Genomic DNA, 18,544 nt, shown 5'->3' with positions numbered 1-18,544 from the left:
TACAAAAGAAAGGTGGCTTTAGTTAAACAAATTGATTTTTGTTTTAAAACAACTTCCTGTATCACATGAAAATAATTTACTTTTTGTTTCCTTTTTTCGTTGAAAGGGAGATACGCCTCTAGGGATCCAGGGGAGAGATTCCCTTTGAGAGCCCATATGAAATGTAAAACAACCCCCCAGCTGCGAGATTCCCCTTCTCCTGAAGCACAGCCTCCTTCCTGGGAGCCCAGCTCACCCTCCTACCTGCCTTGCATAGCCAGGCCCGACTTGCCTTCTCTGAAACCCTCCATCACTCCTGCCAAGTCCCACTCACTCCTTTTCTGTCCGTTAACACCTCCCAGCCAATGGGGAAAAATAATTTTGGCAAGCCGAGGAAAATGCAGCTTCCAATCCCTAGCTAACCTGTGCTAGATGGAAAGGATCCCATTACACTGCGTTTCTTAGTTACACAAATTGACCTTAGGTGGGACATAAGTCCTCTTTAAGTGAGTACCTGAGGGTGCCATTCGTTAGTCAGACATGCTTGTTTTAGCAGCACTAAAATGGGATCATAAACTTCTTAAAGTCATACAAGGACAGATAAAATTTCTGAAATGAGAACTTCAATTCAGCTCATCAGAAATTGGATTAATGCAGACAGTGAACAGAATAAAGGAGCCATTGTCACTTACCATTAGACTTTCAAACTCCGCGTAGAACTTCTTGAACTTGCTTGGCAGTTTCTGTTAATGAAATGAAAATGCCACACTCATATGTCAGATTCAATATCTAGACATGTATCATGTGTTACCATTTCTAGGGGAGATTATTACTTTTGGCTCTTAATCAAACATCTCTAAGACAGGCCAGACTGTAATCTGTCTTGTCATTTGAGGATAATCTTAGAGAACTCGTCTTTTAAAAGTCTTAACCTAGTTGAACCAAAACTAACTATGGATGCTTTGGTCTTAACTGCTTTTATAATGTTTTCTGAAATGGGTTATTCATAAAGAGGGCTGCATTCCCAGACTACAAGTGGTTTGGCATTAACCCTCCACTGCTTTAAACTCTCGCATTACCACAATTAGGAATTTAGACCAGAGAATATTAGGATTAACAGTTTTAGAAACTACCTAGGTTCAACCCTCCTCCTCCTTTACAACGTAAGCTACGAGAGAACAGGGATTTTTATCAGTTTTGTTTATTGCTATATCCTGAGGGCCTAAAAGAGTGTCAGGTACATAGTTGAGTGCTCAATACATATTTATTTGACTAGATTAAACCTGTGTTTTATAGATGGAAGAAATTAAACCTCATAGATTAAATGACATGCCAAAGTCACACAGCTGACGATGGTCAGAGCCTCTGTAATTCACATCTCCTGCCTCCTTTTCTATTGCCTCTATCATATGAGCTATGCTTTCCTACACAAGCATTTCTCCCACAGGATTTCTCTGCCTTGCTATAATACAAAAATAGATAGTTCTATCAATTTAGTAATTTCTCATGGTTATATTTTGGCATATGATTCAATACCGCACATTTACACCATAGGTCAATGATGAATCATCTTTCAATCTATTGGTTCTCACTTTGCTTAGGTCCTGAGCTTATAGTAAAGCTGAACTTTTCTCTTCTAACAGGGTCACACCAAGACATAGCACCATGACGTTCCCCATCCCGAGACTGTGGAAGTGCTGACCAAGTCCTGGGCCTTGAATGCCCCGCTCAGCTCTGCTTCATGCAGTGAAGTCTACCATCAACAACTGACTCACCCCATCAGGCCTCTGCAGTCTACCCCAAAGCTCCTCTCTCTTCTTTTTCTCTCTTCTCTGAATGGGTTTGTCATATTCCCATTTGAACACTGTAAACCATCTTATATTGTTTCTAGGAACTAGTCTCCTTATAACCTCTAAACTCATTGTCCTAGTGCCTCTTTTCAAGTTGGGTTTCAGGGAAACCTGATATCCTTGTTTAGCGGGAGAAGTTCAAAGGGATGAAGGCTGGGATGGGCATCAAGGGATACAAGGGTCTCATGCTCCACGGAGTGTCCAGATCACCATGCTAGGCGATAACTTTCCGTGAACACAGACAATTTACAAAATCAGGAGCGAACGACATTTTTGGTTAGATCTATCACTCTAGTTCTCTTTCTGCGCTTAGCTGACTTTTGGGTCAAAAGCTGGAGTGCATATGGTAATAAAACATGTGGGTCTTAATACTATTACCTATCCACATCCCATGCTTTCGGAGCAGGGGTTCTCAACTGGGGGCAATTTTGTACCCACACCCAGGGATATTTGGTGATGTCTACAGACCTTTCCTGTTGTCACAACTGGGGTGGATGGAGGGAGAGGCGCTACTGGTATACAGTAGATTGAGGCCAGGGGTGTTGCTAAGCCTCCTACATGGTGCAGGACATCACCCCCACCCCCCCGCCCCGCCCCGTACAACAAAGAATGATCCTGCCTGAAGTGTCAACACCACTGAGGCCGAGAAACTCGGCTCTGGGTTCTTACTCCCACTGACTTTATCTCAGATGGGTCTTTCCCCTCTATGCTGGACCATTCCCTTTGCTGCGTGGCTTCACTCTATTTTCTGTTTTGTTCATTGACTGTCTCACACGTGTTTTCTAGTTCCCAGAGGGCAGGCACGATTTCTCGCGTTGCTCCTGCTGCCATCCTGCTACTCACTGTTGTCGTGTGGGAAGCACCTGGGAGGGTCTTGGCAAATCCAGGCAGATAAACCCAAATCAAAGACGCTTAAGAATGAAAGCTCTTCCTACAGAATGATCCAATTACATTTCACCTTAAGAGATAAAGGCTTATAAATGATGAAAGGTGACTCTCCTCTTTTCAGCAATATGCAAGGATGGAAACACAAGCTCACAGGCTGATGTGCTCCTTCCTCTCCCTGTGGAATGAAGGACTGGCCGATAAACTCTCTCCCTTTGCTGCCTATCCCCCACGCCCCCCAAGCAGCCTCCTATTTCTCTCTTTAGACCAGGAAAGGGGATTCTGAGAGTGTTTCCCCCATGCCACGGCCTTAATGTCTAGCTGCTGTTATGTGCACCTATACCTGGCCTTCCCGGACCCCATGAGGCTTTATACCTTCTTTGATTTCCCAAACCATCTGGACTCCGTGAGAGAGTTAAAAGCTGGAAACAAGTTGGGGAAAGCAGACTCTCTGAGAGGGAACCCTAGATCTCCAAAGATTCCAAGAGCTCTGGGCTACAGGAAGGGGAGGCTTGCACCCTGTCTTCATTGCTTAGATTTATTGGCAGCACTAACTTTTCCTAGCTGGAAGATGACCCAGCCAAATGGCATGCAGGCCTCACCAATTCCCTCATTCCTATATTCAGGGGATGAGCTGCTGGGAATTTTCAGAGAAACCCAAGACAGAAGGACCTGTGAGGACCTGTCCTATAAACAGTGGAAACATTGAGGAGGAACAGAGAAAGAAAACAGTTTCAAGAGGGAAGTAGGGAAGAAAATGTTTCAAGGAAAACATTTAGAGATGCAAACAGCTGCCTTTGGTGCCTTTTTACAGCATCATTGCAAATTAAGATCTGTGTTACCTACTCCTTGCTCTCTTTTTGTGTCCCACTTACACATACTTTTTTATTTTTAGAAAGAGTCTATTTTCGTGTGTATGTTCTATTAGAGATTAATATTTCTTTGACTACATACCACATGTAAGGGGTCAGGCATATTTTGAGTACTTAGCTAATGAAAAATGAAGCTGTTCTCTAGCACAAATAACCAACTATCAACAAACCATTAATTGTATTTGCTACAGAAATTCACAACACACCTGCATAACTTTTGCACCAAACCGAATTCTAGCCAACTGTTGCTTCTCCATACACAGAGAAGTCTGCTAGGTAGTTAGGAGATACTTGGTACTCAGCTGGGCCAAACAGTTGGCCTTCTGGTTAATTCTCCCAGGAGCAAAATGACTACTGGGATAAAAATGGATCTTCTGTCCTCTCTTAATTACAGGTAAGGCTTATTTAAAAAGCAAGAAGCAGACATTTCGGAGAACAATAGGATCTATGAGCAAGATGAAGTCATCCAAGCAGTGCTATACCTAGGAACTAGACTTATTATTATTTGCATTGTATAGTCCAGGAAGCTGAGACCCCCTCATCCCCTCCCCCCTCTACAAAAGGACAGTGCCTTTTAAAATTCACACTCTGAGGCAAAAGGAGACAGGTCACCTCCCTCAAAGTGTCCCACCTTCCCCATTGTTAATACAAACGTGAGTGATATTTCTATAAAAAAAGGCTCACTGGTGAGCCTGTGTTTTGACTCTTAAGGCAAAAGTCGCAGCTGGATCTCAGCTGAAGCTTACCTCCCATGTTAGTGCCAAGCGGCTCACAGCAACATTGCTTAGTCCCATGACGATGGCAAAAAAGGAATTCAGATTCTTGTACTCCTTACAGCTGAAACACAAGAGGCACATACTGGAGTAAAATGCCACTTTTGAGTGAGATAAAAAAAGTTAGAGTTCTATTTTCTGATGGTCATTAATATTCGGCAGGACTCCTTTATGAGAGCAGGCAATGACAGATTTAATGCTCTGTGTAAGTTCCACTTGGGTGACCGTGCTCTGCTGTTTGATTTCTCACTGTAATTTTAGAAAGGTGATGGTTTGGGCCATCTAGGTTCAGGTTTTGAGGAGGAAGTTCAAGACACCTACCCTAGGGATTGCTATTGTAATCCCAAAGCTTGCTAAAAGCCTTGTTGGACCTGGAGGGAGACATCTCACGGGCTAGGAAGAGAGAAAGCAAAATGTCCTTGGAGACTTCCAGACTTCCAAGCTGAAGCTGGACACCTCAGGCTCTGGCAGCATGAGAGGGAACTAAGGAAAATCACACTGCTGCAGCCGCCAGGGCTTCTACCTGCCATGCAAATGCTTCTAATTTGTTGAAAAATATCAACTTACAAATCATGATCCCTATATAGCTAATAACCTAAACTGACCAAAAAATGACCTTACTTTGTCTGTTTTACCAATGTCGATGAAGCTGATCATTTTGAATCTGTACTTATGCCATTATTAGCTTTTATGAATATATATTTGGGAAGAAGAATATTGTGGAACAAGACCAAAGGTTCTTATTAGAATGCAATATTTAGCCCAGGTACTTGGTTTAACTTAAAAAAAGAAAAAAAAAGGAATCTTCGACTTCTTTATACCAGCTCCTTGCAAAGGGAAAGAAGAATTCATTTTGCAAGGAGCGCAAATCCTTTACCACAAATCAGTATGGTTATCTAAGTTGACTACATCATAATTAAATCTTCTTTGGATTAGCATTTTCGCAAAAGGCTAATTGAATTGTTGCATTTGCTGCCTGTGTACTTCTTGCAGAGTGATTCATAAATGGTCCATGTGGAAATGGGAAAACAGATTTAGAGAAGATATGTTGTGTCTCATGCACCGCTGAGGAAGCAAGCTGGGCCTTCGATGGGCCGGGGCGGTGGCTCTCAGGTCAGGGGCTGAGAGCAACTTCAGAGTCCCCGGACTGAAGGCAGCGAGGCTGGTCATGGACATGTTTGCCTTTGTCCTATCTGTGCGATCATGAAAGCACACGCAGGACTGCAGGGCTGCCTTTCTGCTCACTGCTCTGGTCACCAACTAACTTTATCACCTTAGGTAAGTCACGAAATTTCTCTCTGCCTCAGTCTCCTCACCTGTAAAAGGCGAGGATAACATTTGGACCCCCAGCTTCACAAAGTTCTGGGCAGGTCAAAGAGCTTCAATAGAATATATTGAAGTTCTCTAAAAATATCATGTAAAACATGCCAACTGCCACTAGGTTTAAGATCTCATTCGTGTAGATCTTGGTTTCTGAGTCCACAATCTTCTCCAGCTGGGTTGTGTGAAGAGTTCTACAGTGTAGGACAGCGCAGCTTAAATAACGGTTAAAATGACATAAACCAATTTATTCCGAAGGCCAAATCCACCCATAATCAGAAGGAAGAGAGATAAGAAAGGCAAAGACATTTAAAAAAATTCCTGAGTTTCTGAAAGGCTCTCCTATGTTGCCCTGTAAAATAGCAGGATTAGGCCCCCAAAGGTTTTCTGGTCTCCACGTCTGTGTGCAGACCTCCTCTCTCCTCCCTTGTTGCACTCAGCCCTGCCAGGCTAAGGTGAGGAGAGAATGTGCTCCTGCTAGCAGGGAAGCACATGCTGTCACAGTTTCCAGTCATCTCCTTCCAAGTAAACGGAGGCATTTGTCCCCTGCGATAAGCCTATTCAGGCTCCGGGGGAAAGTGGCTACACTCTGAACCAGAAATTCATAAGCAACATTTTACCAAATCTTTCTTTCAAAAGGCAGTTTTTCCAAATTAAGAGATACCAGCATTTGAATCCAAGAGATCTGGATATCCCGTTGAACTCCCAAATTTTGGCAAAATAATTCAAGGCATTTGGCAAGCTGATATGTGTAAAACGTCAAGCAGCGTTTGCTTCTTTGTTTAGCCCTGGAAATCAGACTCTGTATGGGATCTAAACTATTTGGCTCAAGAAAACTGCCGAGCTGGGGTCACTTGTGCTCCCCACCTTCCGTGCTAGAGCTCCCTGGGTTGAGAAAGGAAAGAAGTCTCCCAGCCACAGCCGCATTTAGCATTTTATTTTTAGCACTGTGGTGATACCAAAAACAGTGAAGTAAACAGGAGGCTGTCAGGCATATCTAAATAGCAGGAGAAGATTAAATTCATTTCAGGGAGAAATCTAACTGGCCCCTGCAGTAAATAAATTGTTTCCCATGAAGTGCTGTTAAATAGAATATTTATAAGATGCTTGCTCTTTCTGATGTTTATGGAGATGATTTTCATGGACCAGGTTAGCTCGCCTTTATGCATTTTATGGATTTTATCCCGGCTGAGTCGGATGCACAGTTGTACATGCATGTTCCCACTGCCCTCTACTGGCAAGAACGTGTCGAGTTAGACCTGGACTCGCCCAGCCTTTCAAACAGAATTTTGTGCAGCAGAACTTTGCTGAAGGAGTCGTTTACGCGGAAGGAGGTGCGAAGTCTGAGTAGTTCAGGGCAAAAAGAGGTCACGATTTTAACTCGAGCATCAGGGCTGCAGGATGTTAATTTATATATTGGTGTCAAGTATTACAAAAGCTAGACAAAACACATCTTTCGCAAGAGTTCAGTGATTCTTACGCCCCTCTGGTTGGTCCTGGTACATAAGGAGACTTTATATCTAACTTTTCTTTTTAAGGTGTAATCTAAGGGGACAAAATGAAAACACAGCTCAAACGTTTTTCTCTCCCCAAGTGGATGATACTTACTGGGCCGCGATCTTAATGAATTTTTTTAAGAGCTGAACACGCTTGCTAGGCTGGGAACAAAGGCAAATCTCAGTGACAACCCAAAACTGAATTTCATTAAACCTCCTCAGGAACAAATCCAAGTTTGCTGTGGTCTTTTTAAAATGATGCCTTCCAAATGTGTGATAGATTAGCTCCAGCTAGAAGAAAGGAAAACAATGTCATGTCTTTGTTTTTAAATCAAAACACAAACTTGGCTCCTCCATTTGACGTGACAAATTGATACTGGTCAGCAAATGTGAATACAGTCACTGACCAGGATTCAACTTGAACTTCAACTTGAAGATCTTAATGGCTCAATGAGGCTTGTTGAATCTGTAACTATAAACTTGGTGCCACTGGCTTAATATACTCAGGAAGACAGAGCTTACTATAAATCATAAAGATTTTTCTTTAACACTTAAAGGCTTTATAACAGCCTTTATTAATATACTCAGTGATTTTAAAAAACCCTCGTGTGGCTTCCACATTGCAGCACGTATTAACATTTACAGGCTGCATCCAGAATTGCCACGATCCCTGCGAATGAATGCCCTAAATGGAGCACCTTACCTCATGCACACAGCTGAAGAGGTCCCAATCATAAACTGTCATCTGGTATGCCAAATCTTTGGAGCTCATCAATTCAAAAGTTCCCATTGTTCCAACAGTTGGGCCCTCCTGCTCTGGCAAGGGAGTCTATGAATAATAATGCAAAAATGTATCGGAATCTCAAAACAGACGCGCTGAGTGCTGTCAGGACTTTGAGGGGAAAGGATTCTGGAGAGGCTTTCAGGAATATCTTGAAACTGATTTTACCCAGAGGAGAAAAATGCCTTTGCTTTTAATGCTCACTTGCTTCCGTGCCATTTTTATAGTAATCATCGTCACTCTAATCAATTCCACTGACTGAAAAATGTGGACCATGGCAAATAAGATTCAGTGAAGACTGACCCATGAAAGTTCTTTTCTGCGTGGGCCTGGGAGCTCCCTGGGAATGATTCCTTTTCCCTGACAAACATGTAAGCAGTTCTTAAGGACTTTCTTCTCCGATTTCCCACTGAAGCCATTCCAAAGCAGGTACTGGCATGGTGGTTTTGGATGTTTAGCTCCAGCGCTACTTACTATTGCAGGGGCTGGTGACAGTGGTAAAGTTGCTGCATCTCCATTTCTCATAACACACTGCCTGGGGTACTAGGTGACAGAGGGCTATGTGATTACATGTGATGATACATATATGATGTCCAGTTGCTCCACTTTCTGAGAGATGCTGAGCTAGGAACGATAGTCACATGGTCATGGTGTTTTGGGCTAGGCATCAGAAAACTAAACTCTGCTACTGTCTGGAAGACCATTGGTCAAGACTTTCCATCCAACTTACTTATTTTTATTTTACGGGAAATGAGTTATAGTGCTTTTCCTTAATAAGAGGAATGGTTTGTATGTATTAGAAACTTACGTATAATATATTAATACCTATTGATCTATAATAATATGTTTAAAGTTACAAAAGTCACACGAATTAAAAGATAATTTCCCCAATATGATGCTAAACATATCTGGATATTCAATATTTATGTTGGAAGTACTAATATCGTTCACGTTCTATCATCATCATGATTATAATCATCACCTATAACCTTGACATTCTATGAATGGCCACTGCATTCTGGGTATTTGAAAGTTTGCAGTTTACAAAAGGAGTCAGCCCTGACCAGCAAGTACAGCACCGCATGCCAGGAAAGAGTCAGCTGCTGGCATTCATTTGCATGTATAAAGGGATGGACAGAAGCATCAAAAAACACCTGACTCCCAGATACACGGAGAAACAGGTGAGGAAACATGAATGGGCTTTTTGAGAGTTAGTAGGCGTTTGGAATGAATGTGTGGCCTGAAGAGGTTCTTGGAGAAAGAGATGGGCTTTAAAAGATGAAACAGACAAAACTGGGTGGGTTCAGAAAGGCAAAGTTTCCCCTGAGTATCCAGGATGGTCTGTCATAGGTTGAAGGATGGCGTGAGAGGCATGAAGATGGGGAAGCTGTCATGAAACTTACTTGGCAGGAACAGAGAGCTCAGGGGAACCAAATGGATGGCTTGAACAGCTTTAGAAAGTCTTTGAGTACCAGATGGGAGTTAGGGTTTTGAAACAGACCAGGTTAGTGCCAGTTTTAGACAGCAACAGATTCTAAATGTAAACCCCACTCTAATTACATAGACTTGGATGATTCCCTAATCTCTTGACTGTCTGTTTCTAGCTCTGATGAGTTGGGGCCCCGGTACCTAGTACTTAGGCTTGTTAAGGGAACTGGATGGGAATGATTTAAGTGTAGCACGTGAGCACAGTGCCTAGCACAGGGGAGGTCCCCACCGTCCCCTCCAAATTAGTTCCCTTCCCAGCTGTGCTGCACCAATGCAGAGGTACAGGGAAGTGTGATGAGTACAGGACCCGGATGTACGAGCCAAATAGTGTTGTTCCTGATTCACTTTATGCAGGGCACAGACAGCATGGAAGAAAAACCATTATTCCAAAGTTTTAAAACTTAGGGAACCGACCTGAAGCTGATGGGCAAGTAGCTTATGGAAGCAAATAAGGAGAATGGTTTCAAGCGGGGTAGGTCTCAGGTAGAAATGTCGGGGAAGCTTTTAAATACTTGGTGCGAGAACTCTGTCTCAGGCTCAGACTGGCTGTCCACATTCTGCCTTCCCTCTCGCCCATGTGCTCTGCTGTGGACCTGCCCTCTATTCCTTGGGTTTGCTCTCTCCTCAGTCTAACTGGCTCCTTATCTCTTTCCCTTGAGGTCTTATGGCTTTTCACAGAGGGGATAAATTAACCCAACAAATACAGGGAAGATGCCATTAAATTCTTTTAGTCATGGAGGCTGGTATATCATCCTGAATCCCTTTTGAGAGAAAAACAGAAACCCCTGTTGAATCTCTACTTTTTCTGAGTGAACAGGGCTCACCAAGCAAAGGGCAGGCCAACCCCTTCCCTCCATGAACCACCAGAGAGGCAATCTGAGCAGCACGGAGGGCTCCTCTAACTGAAGTGGGGAATTAACATGCTGGCCCCATAGGAAGCAATTCCTTGGACCATTTTCTTATAGATATCCCTGTGGAAATTTCCTTACAGATGAAGTGTAGCAGAGCCTATGTAGGGTCTGCATTACACAGACAGATCTGAAAAGTGCCCACACAGAGGCAAAGAACTCCTATAGACTGATTCTCTCTCTCTGCTCTTTTTGAGAGCTGATTTCTCTGTTAAGCCTGGATGGTGGTGATTGGGAGAATAGCACTGTTACCCTCCCATTGTCCAGATGAGGAAACTAAGACATTAAAAGGATGTGCTGATTGTCAGTGACAAAGAGATGGCTAAAGCAAGCTGCCACCTCGGCATCCTCTTTCCTCATGCTCCCACACCTCTGTGCCTAGCTCTGCAATGGCACTTGTCACATTGGATACTCATTACACTCTGGTGTCCCACACTATACTGTGAGCTCCCTGAGGCACAAGGACCATGATGGATTCATCTTCAAGACCATCCTAGAGCCAGAATCATCCGCCTGGAATAATAGAGTATAGGCCCTAAATAAAAACCTAAGGAGCTAGTGAATGGATAAAAGTATTTAGAACGAAATTACAGCGCAATGGGGTTTTATTGTAAGTTGCTCTATACTGACATTTATGTTTAAAATGTCAAGAAAGTAAAGCTCTAGAATCCAAGCCCTTAAGCAACTAGGATAAATTACTGGCACTCTACTAATTCTAGACAACACTTCAGCACTACAGTTTGTTCTGTTCCAGGTGTCTGTTAGTTTCATCTCCCAATCTGACCATAATTGTCTTAAGGGCAGAGGCTCTGGGGACACTGGTTTAGTGTCACACAGAAGCTAGCACTTCATAAGTATGTGTTGATGGATCAAAGGTTTGGCCAACATTCTGTACTGCAGGGGCATCCTGTATACGACTCTTCCTAGATGGACTGTCCTCAAAGAAATCTTTAGAAAGCCAGAAAAGGAGCTCCGTGCCTACAGTTTTGTGAGGCAGAGGGGCAGCTCGACCACTCCTTAGAAACAACAGCATAGCTGGCAGCCCAGTGAATGGCAGAGCACCGACAGGGAAGAAGTTAAGCAAGTTCACGTTTGGGTACTTGCTGCAAAGTAAACTCCCTGCAATTACTCCGGCCTTAAAATGGAAGACTAGCAAGGACTAAGAACTGGTAAGGCTGCAGGGTTGTGTGCAAATAAACAGAGGCTTAGAAAGTTAGTATCTGCCCCACAGGGAGCTGGAGATGGTCCACACTCTCCATCTCTACACCGCATCATCGGACACTGCGGCCAAGAACCAGCTGGCAAGAGAGGCCCGAGCGCTGTGTGGCAAACACATCACGTGGCACCTTTGGCAGGGCTCCAGCTGAACTGGCTTTTGATGGCTTTTGCTTCCAGAAGAGAGCAGTGTAACTCATCCACGCCATTCCCCCACCCCCACCCCAATCCCTCCATACTGGGAAATATTTATTTTTCAGAAAACCATGAATGTAGATGATGAAAAGGACGGTGAGCAGACTCAGATCACACGGCGCTGGTGGCTGAGTGAGGCAGGGGTGCTCACGGGCTGGACGGCTGAGGGGGGAGCAGGAGAACTCATGCCCCTTCTGTGAAGCTCCCCTCCAGGTAAATTCAAGATGTTGCGAAATCTGCTCAACTGTGAGACAGCGCACAAAATAGCTCTCCCCAAACGAGAAGGTCAGAATCATGATGAGGCTAAACAAGCCCTAAAAAGTCCAAGGAGGGGAATCTTGATTTACCTACAATGTCTGATCTGCTTAAATTGAATGTATTCATGCGTCACTTATGTAGTTAAGTTTTCCCCCCTGAAACGCAATGCAGTTTCCCTATGGCGCCCGCGTTGCACTTTTCTTGGTAAAGAAGCCCTGTGTATCTAAAGATGGAAAAAACTAGTCCTCTATCCCCTGAAGTGGCCCCACGGCCTCTCTAAGATACTCTGGTAGCTGCTCATTTCTACGCCTGTTACAGGAGAAACAGAAATGAACCCTACCAGCTGCAAAAAGGAGAGAGGGCCAGTCACTTATTAGCAAGGGATTAAGCCTTTACTCACAGAGAGCTGGGTGGGGCCGCGAACACTGTTTTGGAGCCTTAGGAAAGACGGCTGGCCTCTGAGATTTCCTACACAAGATGGAGAGAGCCCTTTCAGGGAACAGCATTTTCCCTGGACCGGAGAGTGGCTCTGCCATAATGCATTTCTACATCCCCCTAAGGGGTAGGATAAATTGCAACACCTTGTCTTAAAACGTTATTTCTATCCTGGTCTCTAAGTATTCAGATTCTTAATAGTAATATTTAAATCGGGGACATTTCAAGGACGTGAATTACTACAAAGAGTCCTGAAAGCTGAATCATGCCCCAACAGTGGTGTTAACTTGGCGAATTTCCACAAAGGAAAATCTAAAGCTCAGAGCATCTCAAATGAACACCTGAGGCTTACCTAATAGACTGCAGAAAAGAAAAAGACAAGTAGCGTTCGAGATTTTTTAGCAACTAGGTTCAACGCGACTGCAAAATTAAGCTGCAGACAAGTTTTTCTGATCGCAGACGCTGCTCTGAGGTGACCATCCACACCTACCAGTGAATCGAATTTCTCTCGCGGGCAAGCAAACAGGCGTCCGTTAATAGTGAGCGTCGTAAATACTGAAACATCATTAGGTTTGAGCACCACCTTTTCTGTGAACATAAAAAGCAAGAGATTGCCTGTTAAATGCACCTGAGATTTGCTGCACTGCCCTAATCACACCAACAAATTGCCAGCTTGGTGAATTACCGGAACACGCAGAGTGGCTGCATAAAATACAGTACTGAAGGAACCCACTGAATAAAAAAGACACAGCATTCATGCAGGCACACGACACTCAGGATGCCGTCAGAAATGACCCCAAAGCAGGACTGGAAATACCCGAGGGTCAATTCACCCAGTTCTGCATACAAAAACCGCACCTGCTATTTAAAAAACAAGTTACGCTTCCAGATGGTAATAACGCCCAGCACTCTGGAGATGACAAGATAACTTTTAGAAAACTTAGGGGGTTTCTGAGATCCCACATGACTTTAGATGTAAAACTTATTACCGTTTTATCACTCATTCCCTAATTTGGAGGCAACTGCATTATTAGATTAAGTCTTCTATATTTAAAAAATAATTCATACAATAAATATTTATTTAGCATTTACTGTGTGCTGGACACTGCTCTAGGCACTGAGGATACAGAAGGGAACAGTACAGGAAAAAAACCCTAAAACAGTCCAGAAAGAGCTTATATCATAGTGAGGGATGCAGATAGTGACAATGTACCAGAGAGTAAGCAGTGAGGAGGAGAAAACAGTATAGCAGGGAAGGAGGCTAGGAAGTATGTATAAGGGGGAATTTTAGAAAGGGAACTGGAGAAAGGAAGGAGGGGGTCTCCATGAGACAATGACGCTTGGGGGGAAACCTGAAGGAAGTGAAGGAGGCACCTGGGATGGCTATGGCGAGAGTGCGCCGGAGGGATCACCACGGCAGACAGACGTCCTGGCTCGTGTGGGCCGGGAACAGAAATGGAAGGGGATATCTTGGGAATCCAAGATGCGTTTAAAAATCCTACATCAGTGGAATCATTTATCTTCAAACACGGCAGGGATGGCTCCACCCGATCCTGAAGGATCTTCCAATAACTATCAAATCATACTGGACAAGCTAGCCTGACGGCTCTCTCCTCCAGGCTCTCACTGCAATGCATGCAGACCCTTCCAAAACTCTTGCCGGCATGGACTATAATTATTTATTTATTGTCTCCCTCCTCACCAGCCTGTGAGCAACCTGGAGGCCCAGGCTGTGTCCAACACCCCCTCTCCTCTCACAGCCACACCAAGTGGCCAGTAACTATATGAAGAATGAATAAACGACATTTCAGGAAAGCATAGAGCAGTCTAGTAATCCTGCGGGGGAAAATACTTCTCGTTTTGTTTGATGGGCTGAGTTCCTGCCCTCTTTACTGGGAAAGGAGGAAAACCATCATCAGCTGAAAAGAACCAGCCTACGGCCACCTCCAACTTCAGACTTGTGAAAACCTACGGCCTTTAGCTAGGAAAGCCAGGTGCCCTCTTAGGGCCCACATTTCTCAGAGCTCCAAGGTCTTAAGCTTTTTTTTTTTTTTAATTGAAGCATGGCTGATTTACAGTGTTGCGTTATTTCAGGTATACAGCAAAGTGATTCAGTAATACATACATATAGACGCAGATATTTACATATATAAATTCTTTTTCAGTTCTTTTCCATTATATGTTATTACAGCCTTAAGCTTTTTTGTTTAGGGTTTATAGGGAGAGAACTCCAGGCTGACATCCACACCAGGGACCTCAGTTCCAACTGCCTTGGATAGAGCATTTCACCCTTTTCTGCTTCAGAGTGGGTACCTACAGGATAGGGGATATTAGACACTAGCCCAGCCCGCCTCTAACCACTTTATGTCTGTTATTTTGGGGAGCATGCACAGCACCAATTTGTCCCTCTGGATCAGCTTGGAAGGGCCTCGCTAACTTCTGGCAGGGTTCTGTTTGGATGGGATATTCTGCTTTGCAGAAGGCTGTTACCTCCTCCGGAACTCATCTTGATGATGATGAGGCCTTCCCCAGAGCCTAGTTTGTCGGCAACTGCGCTGAGGACTTCCTTCACCGACGCAGCCACTGGCACCCGGATGGTTGTGTAGGTGTGGTCCATGCAATAGACTTTAAACAGAACTATTGGGAAGGCAGCAACAATAAGATAAATTGGTCTTGTGAGTTCTTGCAAAAAAAAAAAAAAGCTGTGCAAAATGTTTAGACATCCTCCGAAATTTGCATCATCTTGCCATTCTTAAGATTTGTATTTATTTGTACTCATTTATGCCTACGCCTGCCCCCTTCTAAAACTTCTTACCTTAGCATTGGTCTAAGAAAAGTCCATGACTGCCAGCTCCAGTTACAAAAACCACAACAGATATTTGTGAAAAACCCACACATAGGTCATGCGGAACAACGAGAAGCATGTTTAGGCCAGTTTTCTGGGTCTGCCTTTGTCTGTGAGCCTGTCTTTTTCGCAATACCGGGAGTGCTGTGTTGTAGGCAGATTACTGGATTCCTGCTGCCCGGTGCAGTGGCGGGGAGCCAACATTAACACCTCTGCAAACAGGAGTGCTTCCGCCTGGGGCCGTGAACATTTGCTGACATTGCTGCTCACTTGTTCCCTGGTTTGTGTACTCGGAGGCCGGGCCAGGTGGCACGGGTGGTACTCAGCTCAGCAGACCCACTTGTGGCACCCAGACGCTCAGCTCTGAACACATAGATCTTGGAGGCAATTCCGGCTCCTGTAATTCTGGAGTTTGGGGCACCGCTAAATTGCAAGAGTCATCTGTGGCTTAAGATGAAGATTTTATCATGATCATTCATCTTATTTTGGTTGTGATTCTTTGGAGAAATCTTAACCGAGCAAACAATAGCAGCCGGCATCTGTGCCTCCCTGATGGCTGTAACGAGGTGCTGCTCAGGGCCAGACTGCTCTCCCTGGGTGGGAGCCCCGCTCTGCAGGTGCCCCTGGTGCTCCGCCTCGGCCAGGCGTCCACAAAGCGCCAGCCACCCTCCCGCCACGTTGACAACGGGTGCCTGAGATAATCTTTCTCTCCTTCAAGGAAAGGTAGCAGCGGGGGAGAGGTAGAATCAGGGGAGTGTGAACAAGCACCTCAGCTCCAGGCACAGAGTTCAAGAACATAAATAATTGGAATGCAAACGGGCACCTCCAAGCAAACCATTTGGAGTACACAGGGACAGCCAAGAAAAGCTATTCTGTGGGCTCAAGGGGTGATTCCCAGGGGGGAGGATTTTATTCTGACTTTAAATGATCTGCACAAGTTGGAAGACATTCTCACCTTCATCAGAGCCACGGATAGGCTGGCGCTTCTGGGCTCTCTCATCGCCTGTGTTGAACTGCTGCAAAAGAACTTTGTGCTGTAAAAAATAATAACAGCAGCAGCTGTCATACGGAATGAATGACAAATGCACATTTGCAACTCAGAGGACACACATCTGAGAAACAGAGTCGAGAAATAAAGAAAACATATTTTGTATTTACCAAGATATCACTGTCATATATTGCAATATTATATTTCTGGAGAACTGTCATTCTACAGGGCACAGTTAGAGAATCCTAATCCATTGCCACTTACCTTCTTTTGTGGAGCCTTTGCATCTTCTGAACTACGAGAAATAGAGAAAGCACATTATTTAATACTGTTGGTACTATTATTTTAAATTGCTCCATTTGTATATAACTTTAATCTTACATTCGAGAATGAAATCACAGCATCCCTTCAGGAGGCAATACGAGCCTCCTTATTTTAATACTGAGAGGCCAAGGCCCAGAGGAGACAGCTAAGAGATCAGCTCTTGTCACAGACAGATCCCTGGTCGAACTGATGTTAAAAGCCAGAATTTCTCGATCTCAAAGTCTACTTAGTAGCCAGTATTTAATCAACGGCTCAAAGAATAGCATGTGAAAACCTGTGTTGCCACTGAGAGGGCACAAATATTCACCACCAACAGCATTGGCAGCAAAAAGTGAATTTACCATATAAGTAATTCTCCTCAGACTTTCTTTAGATGCCACTGACCACTTTATTACTGGATTCACTGCCTTGAACCAAAGGGACCCGAGTTTATTGAGTTAGACACTCAGAGAGGATCTCTGGCTCCCCAGGGTCTCTCTCGGCAGCCATCCGGCACAGAAGGCAGCTAAGCGGAATCTCTGTCCTTTTGTTCATCCGGCCTGACTGCACCTCCTCACCCGATGCTCAGATTGCTCAAATCAGAACAGCGTGTGGTTGTTGACAAAGCATCTTTCACCTTTTGGGAGGGGGGGCAAAGGACCTCCTGGAAGATGATGTGATTCAGAGGCAGCAGGCACTTACTTGATGAAAGCACACCCCAAAGCCATGCCCTTCCTTACATTTGCTTGACAATCTTCTCCAACTCGGGCAGTTGCTCCTTGAGGGCAGCAATCATCCGGGCATCATCTGATACAGACACATAAAACTCCTGTAATTGGCAAAGGTCACAGGCTTTTAACAAGAACTGCAAAAGGTACGCAATTCTGTAAAGAGCAACAAAGACGTGTCCCTATGTCATCTGCCTCGCTAGCATCTCCAGACCATGGTTTCACGGACTGGGGACGAAAAAGGAAAAGAAAATGTTACAGCATGCCTAAATTCAAAATTACAAGTGAGAAAAAATTTTGGAAACCAATGGTGGTGATGCTTGCGTTACACTGCGAATGTAATTAATGCCACTTAATTGTATGCTTAAGCAGGATTAAAACAGCAAATTTTATGTTTGATATATTCTACCACAATAAAAAAATTTAAAAAAAATTGAATTGCAAATGAATTGTTTATATGATAGTTATACAAAAGGCAATGCAATGCAATGTTCTGGAATGGGTTATTTTATAGTCTATCCTTTGAGAGCACTGTTTTCACCTCAATGTCTTTTCAGGGAAATTTTAATATTTATTTTGACTATTATTGTAGTATTTGTTGTTTATTATTTACCACTAGTCGTGGTTAACTGTTGGTGGTGAAAGTACAGTCGTGGTTTTCAGCACTGAACTGAAATTCTGCTGAGTTTATGTCACCAACTCAGGACTCTTCACTGACGTCCTGGGAACGGTCCCGCCCACTGAGCCCAGCAGCTGCGCCCTGCTTTGTGCAGGAGCAGTGGCCTCCCCAGCAGGAGCTGAGAGCTGTGGCGGTGGCAGCTTCACACCACTTTGGCTCATCTGCAAAGTGGTCCTTTACTCGATCCAGTGGGTAGAGGCCATGACCCAATGACCCAAGCTACTATTATTCCTCTACATTTTCAAAATCCTTTATCCCACAGCCGTGAGGGACACTCATCGTCCACCTTTTCTCCCAGCCTCGCTTCTCTACCTGCCAAATGACATGAGTAAAAAGGAGAGAGTGGGGACGTTTCTTTTGGATAATTCATTCTTGAACAGACAGACTGATAAAGTTTTAAAGAGAAGCCACATTGCTTTTTGCCTGCACAGGAGTAAGGTCCCCATCTCAGATTTGGAGGACAGAATGAGTCATCAAGGATTAAATGCCCAGGTCAATGCTGTCACTTGGGCTGGAGCCATGGGAAGGAAAAGGGAAGCTCAGCTT

The 18,544-nt window shown here is 44.2% G+C and overlaps 1 protein-coding gene across 4 annotated transcripts in view; it reads right to left on the bottom strand.

Annotated features, from left to right (window-relative positions):
• Positions 1–18,544, bottom strand: part of RAPGEF4 (Rap guanine nucleotide exchange factor 4) — a 308,154-nt gene that overhangs the window by 16,584 nt on the left and 273,026 nt on the right. For 3 of the 4 annotated variants that reach the window (XM_036858163.1, XM_036858165.1, XM_036858164.1), the window contains 9 exons: positions 17,332–17,420; positions 16,553–16,583; positions 16,256–16,334; positions 14,946–15,092; positions 12,946–13,043; positions 7,879–8,004; positions 7,288–7,466; positions 4,333–4,423; positions 672–722 (listed from right to left, as the gene is read on the bottom strand). In XM_036858163.1, coding sequence (XP_036714058.1) covers positions 672–722; positions 4,333–4,423; positions 7,288–7,466; positions 7,879–8,004; positions 12,946–13,043; positions 14,946–15,092; positions 16,256–16,334; positions 16,553–16,583; positions 17,332–17,420 — 891 coding nt within the window. Of the gene's footprint in view, positions 1–671; positions 723–4,332; positions 4,424–7,287; positions 7,467–7,878; positions 8,005–12,945; positions 13,044–14,945; positions 15,093–16,255; positions 16,335–16,552; positions 16,584–17,331; positions 17,421–18,544 lie in introns of those variants that run through there. The other variant, XR_005020628.1, reaches the window with a different exon arrangement.

The sequence above is a fragment of the Balaenoptera musculus genome, chromosome 7 (genome assembly GCF_009873245.2).
Source record: "Balaenoptera musculus isolate JJ_BM4_2016_0621 chromosome 7, mBalMus1.pri.v3, whole genome shotgun sequence".
NCBI lineage: Eukaryota > Metazoa > Chordata > Mammalia > Artiodactyla > Balaenopteridae > Balaenoptera > Balaenoptera musculus.
This window is presented reverse-complemented; position numbering and strand designations above follow the sequence as displayed.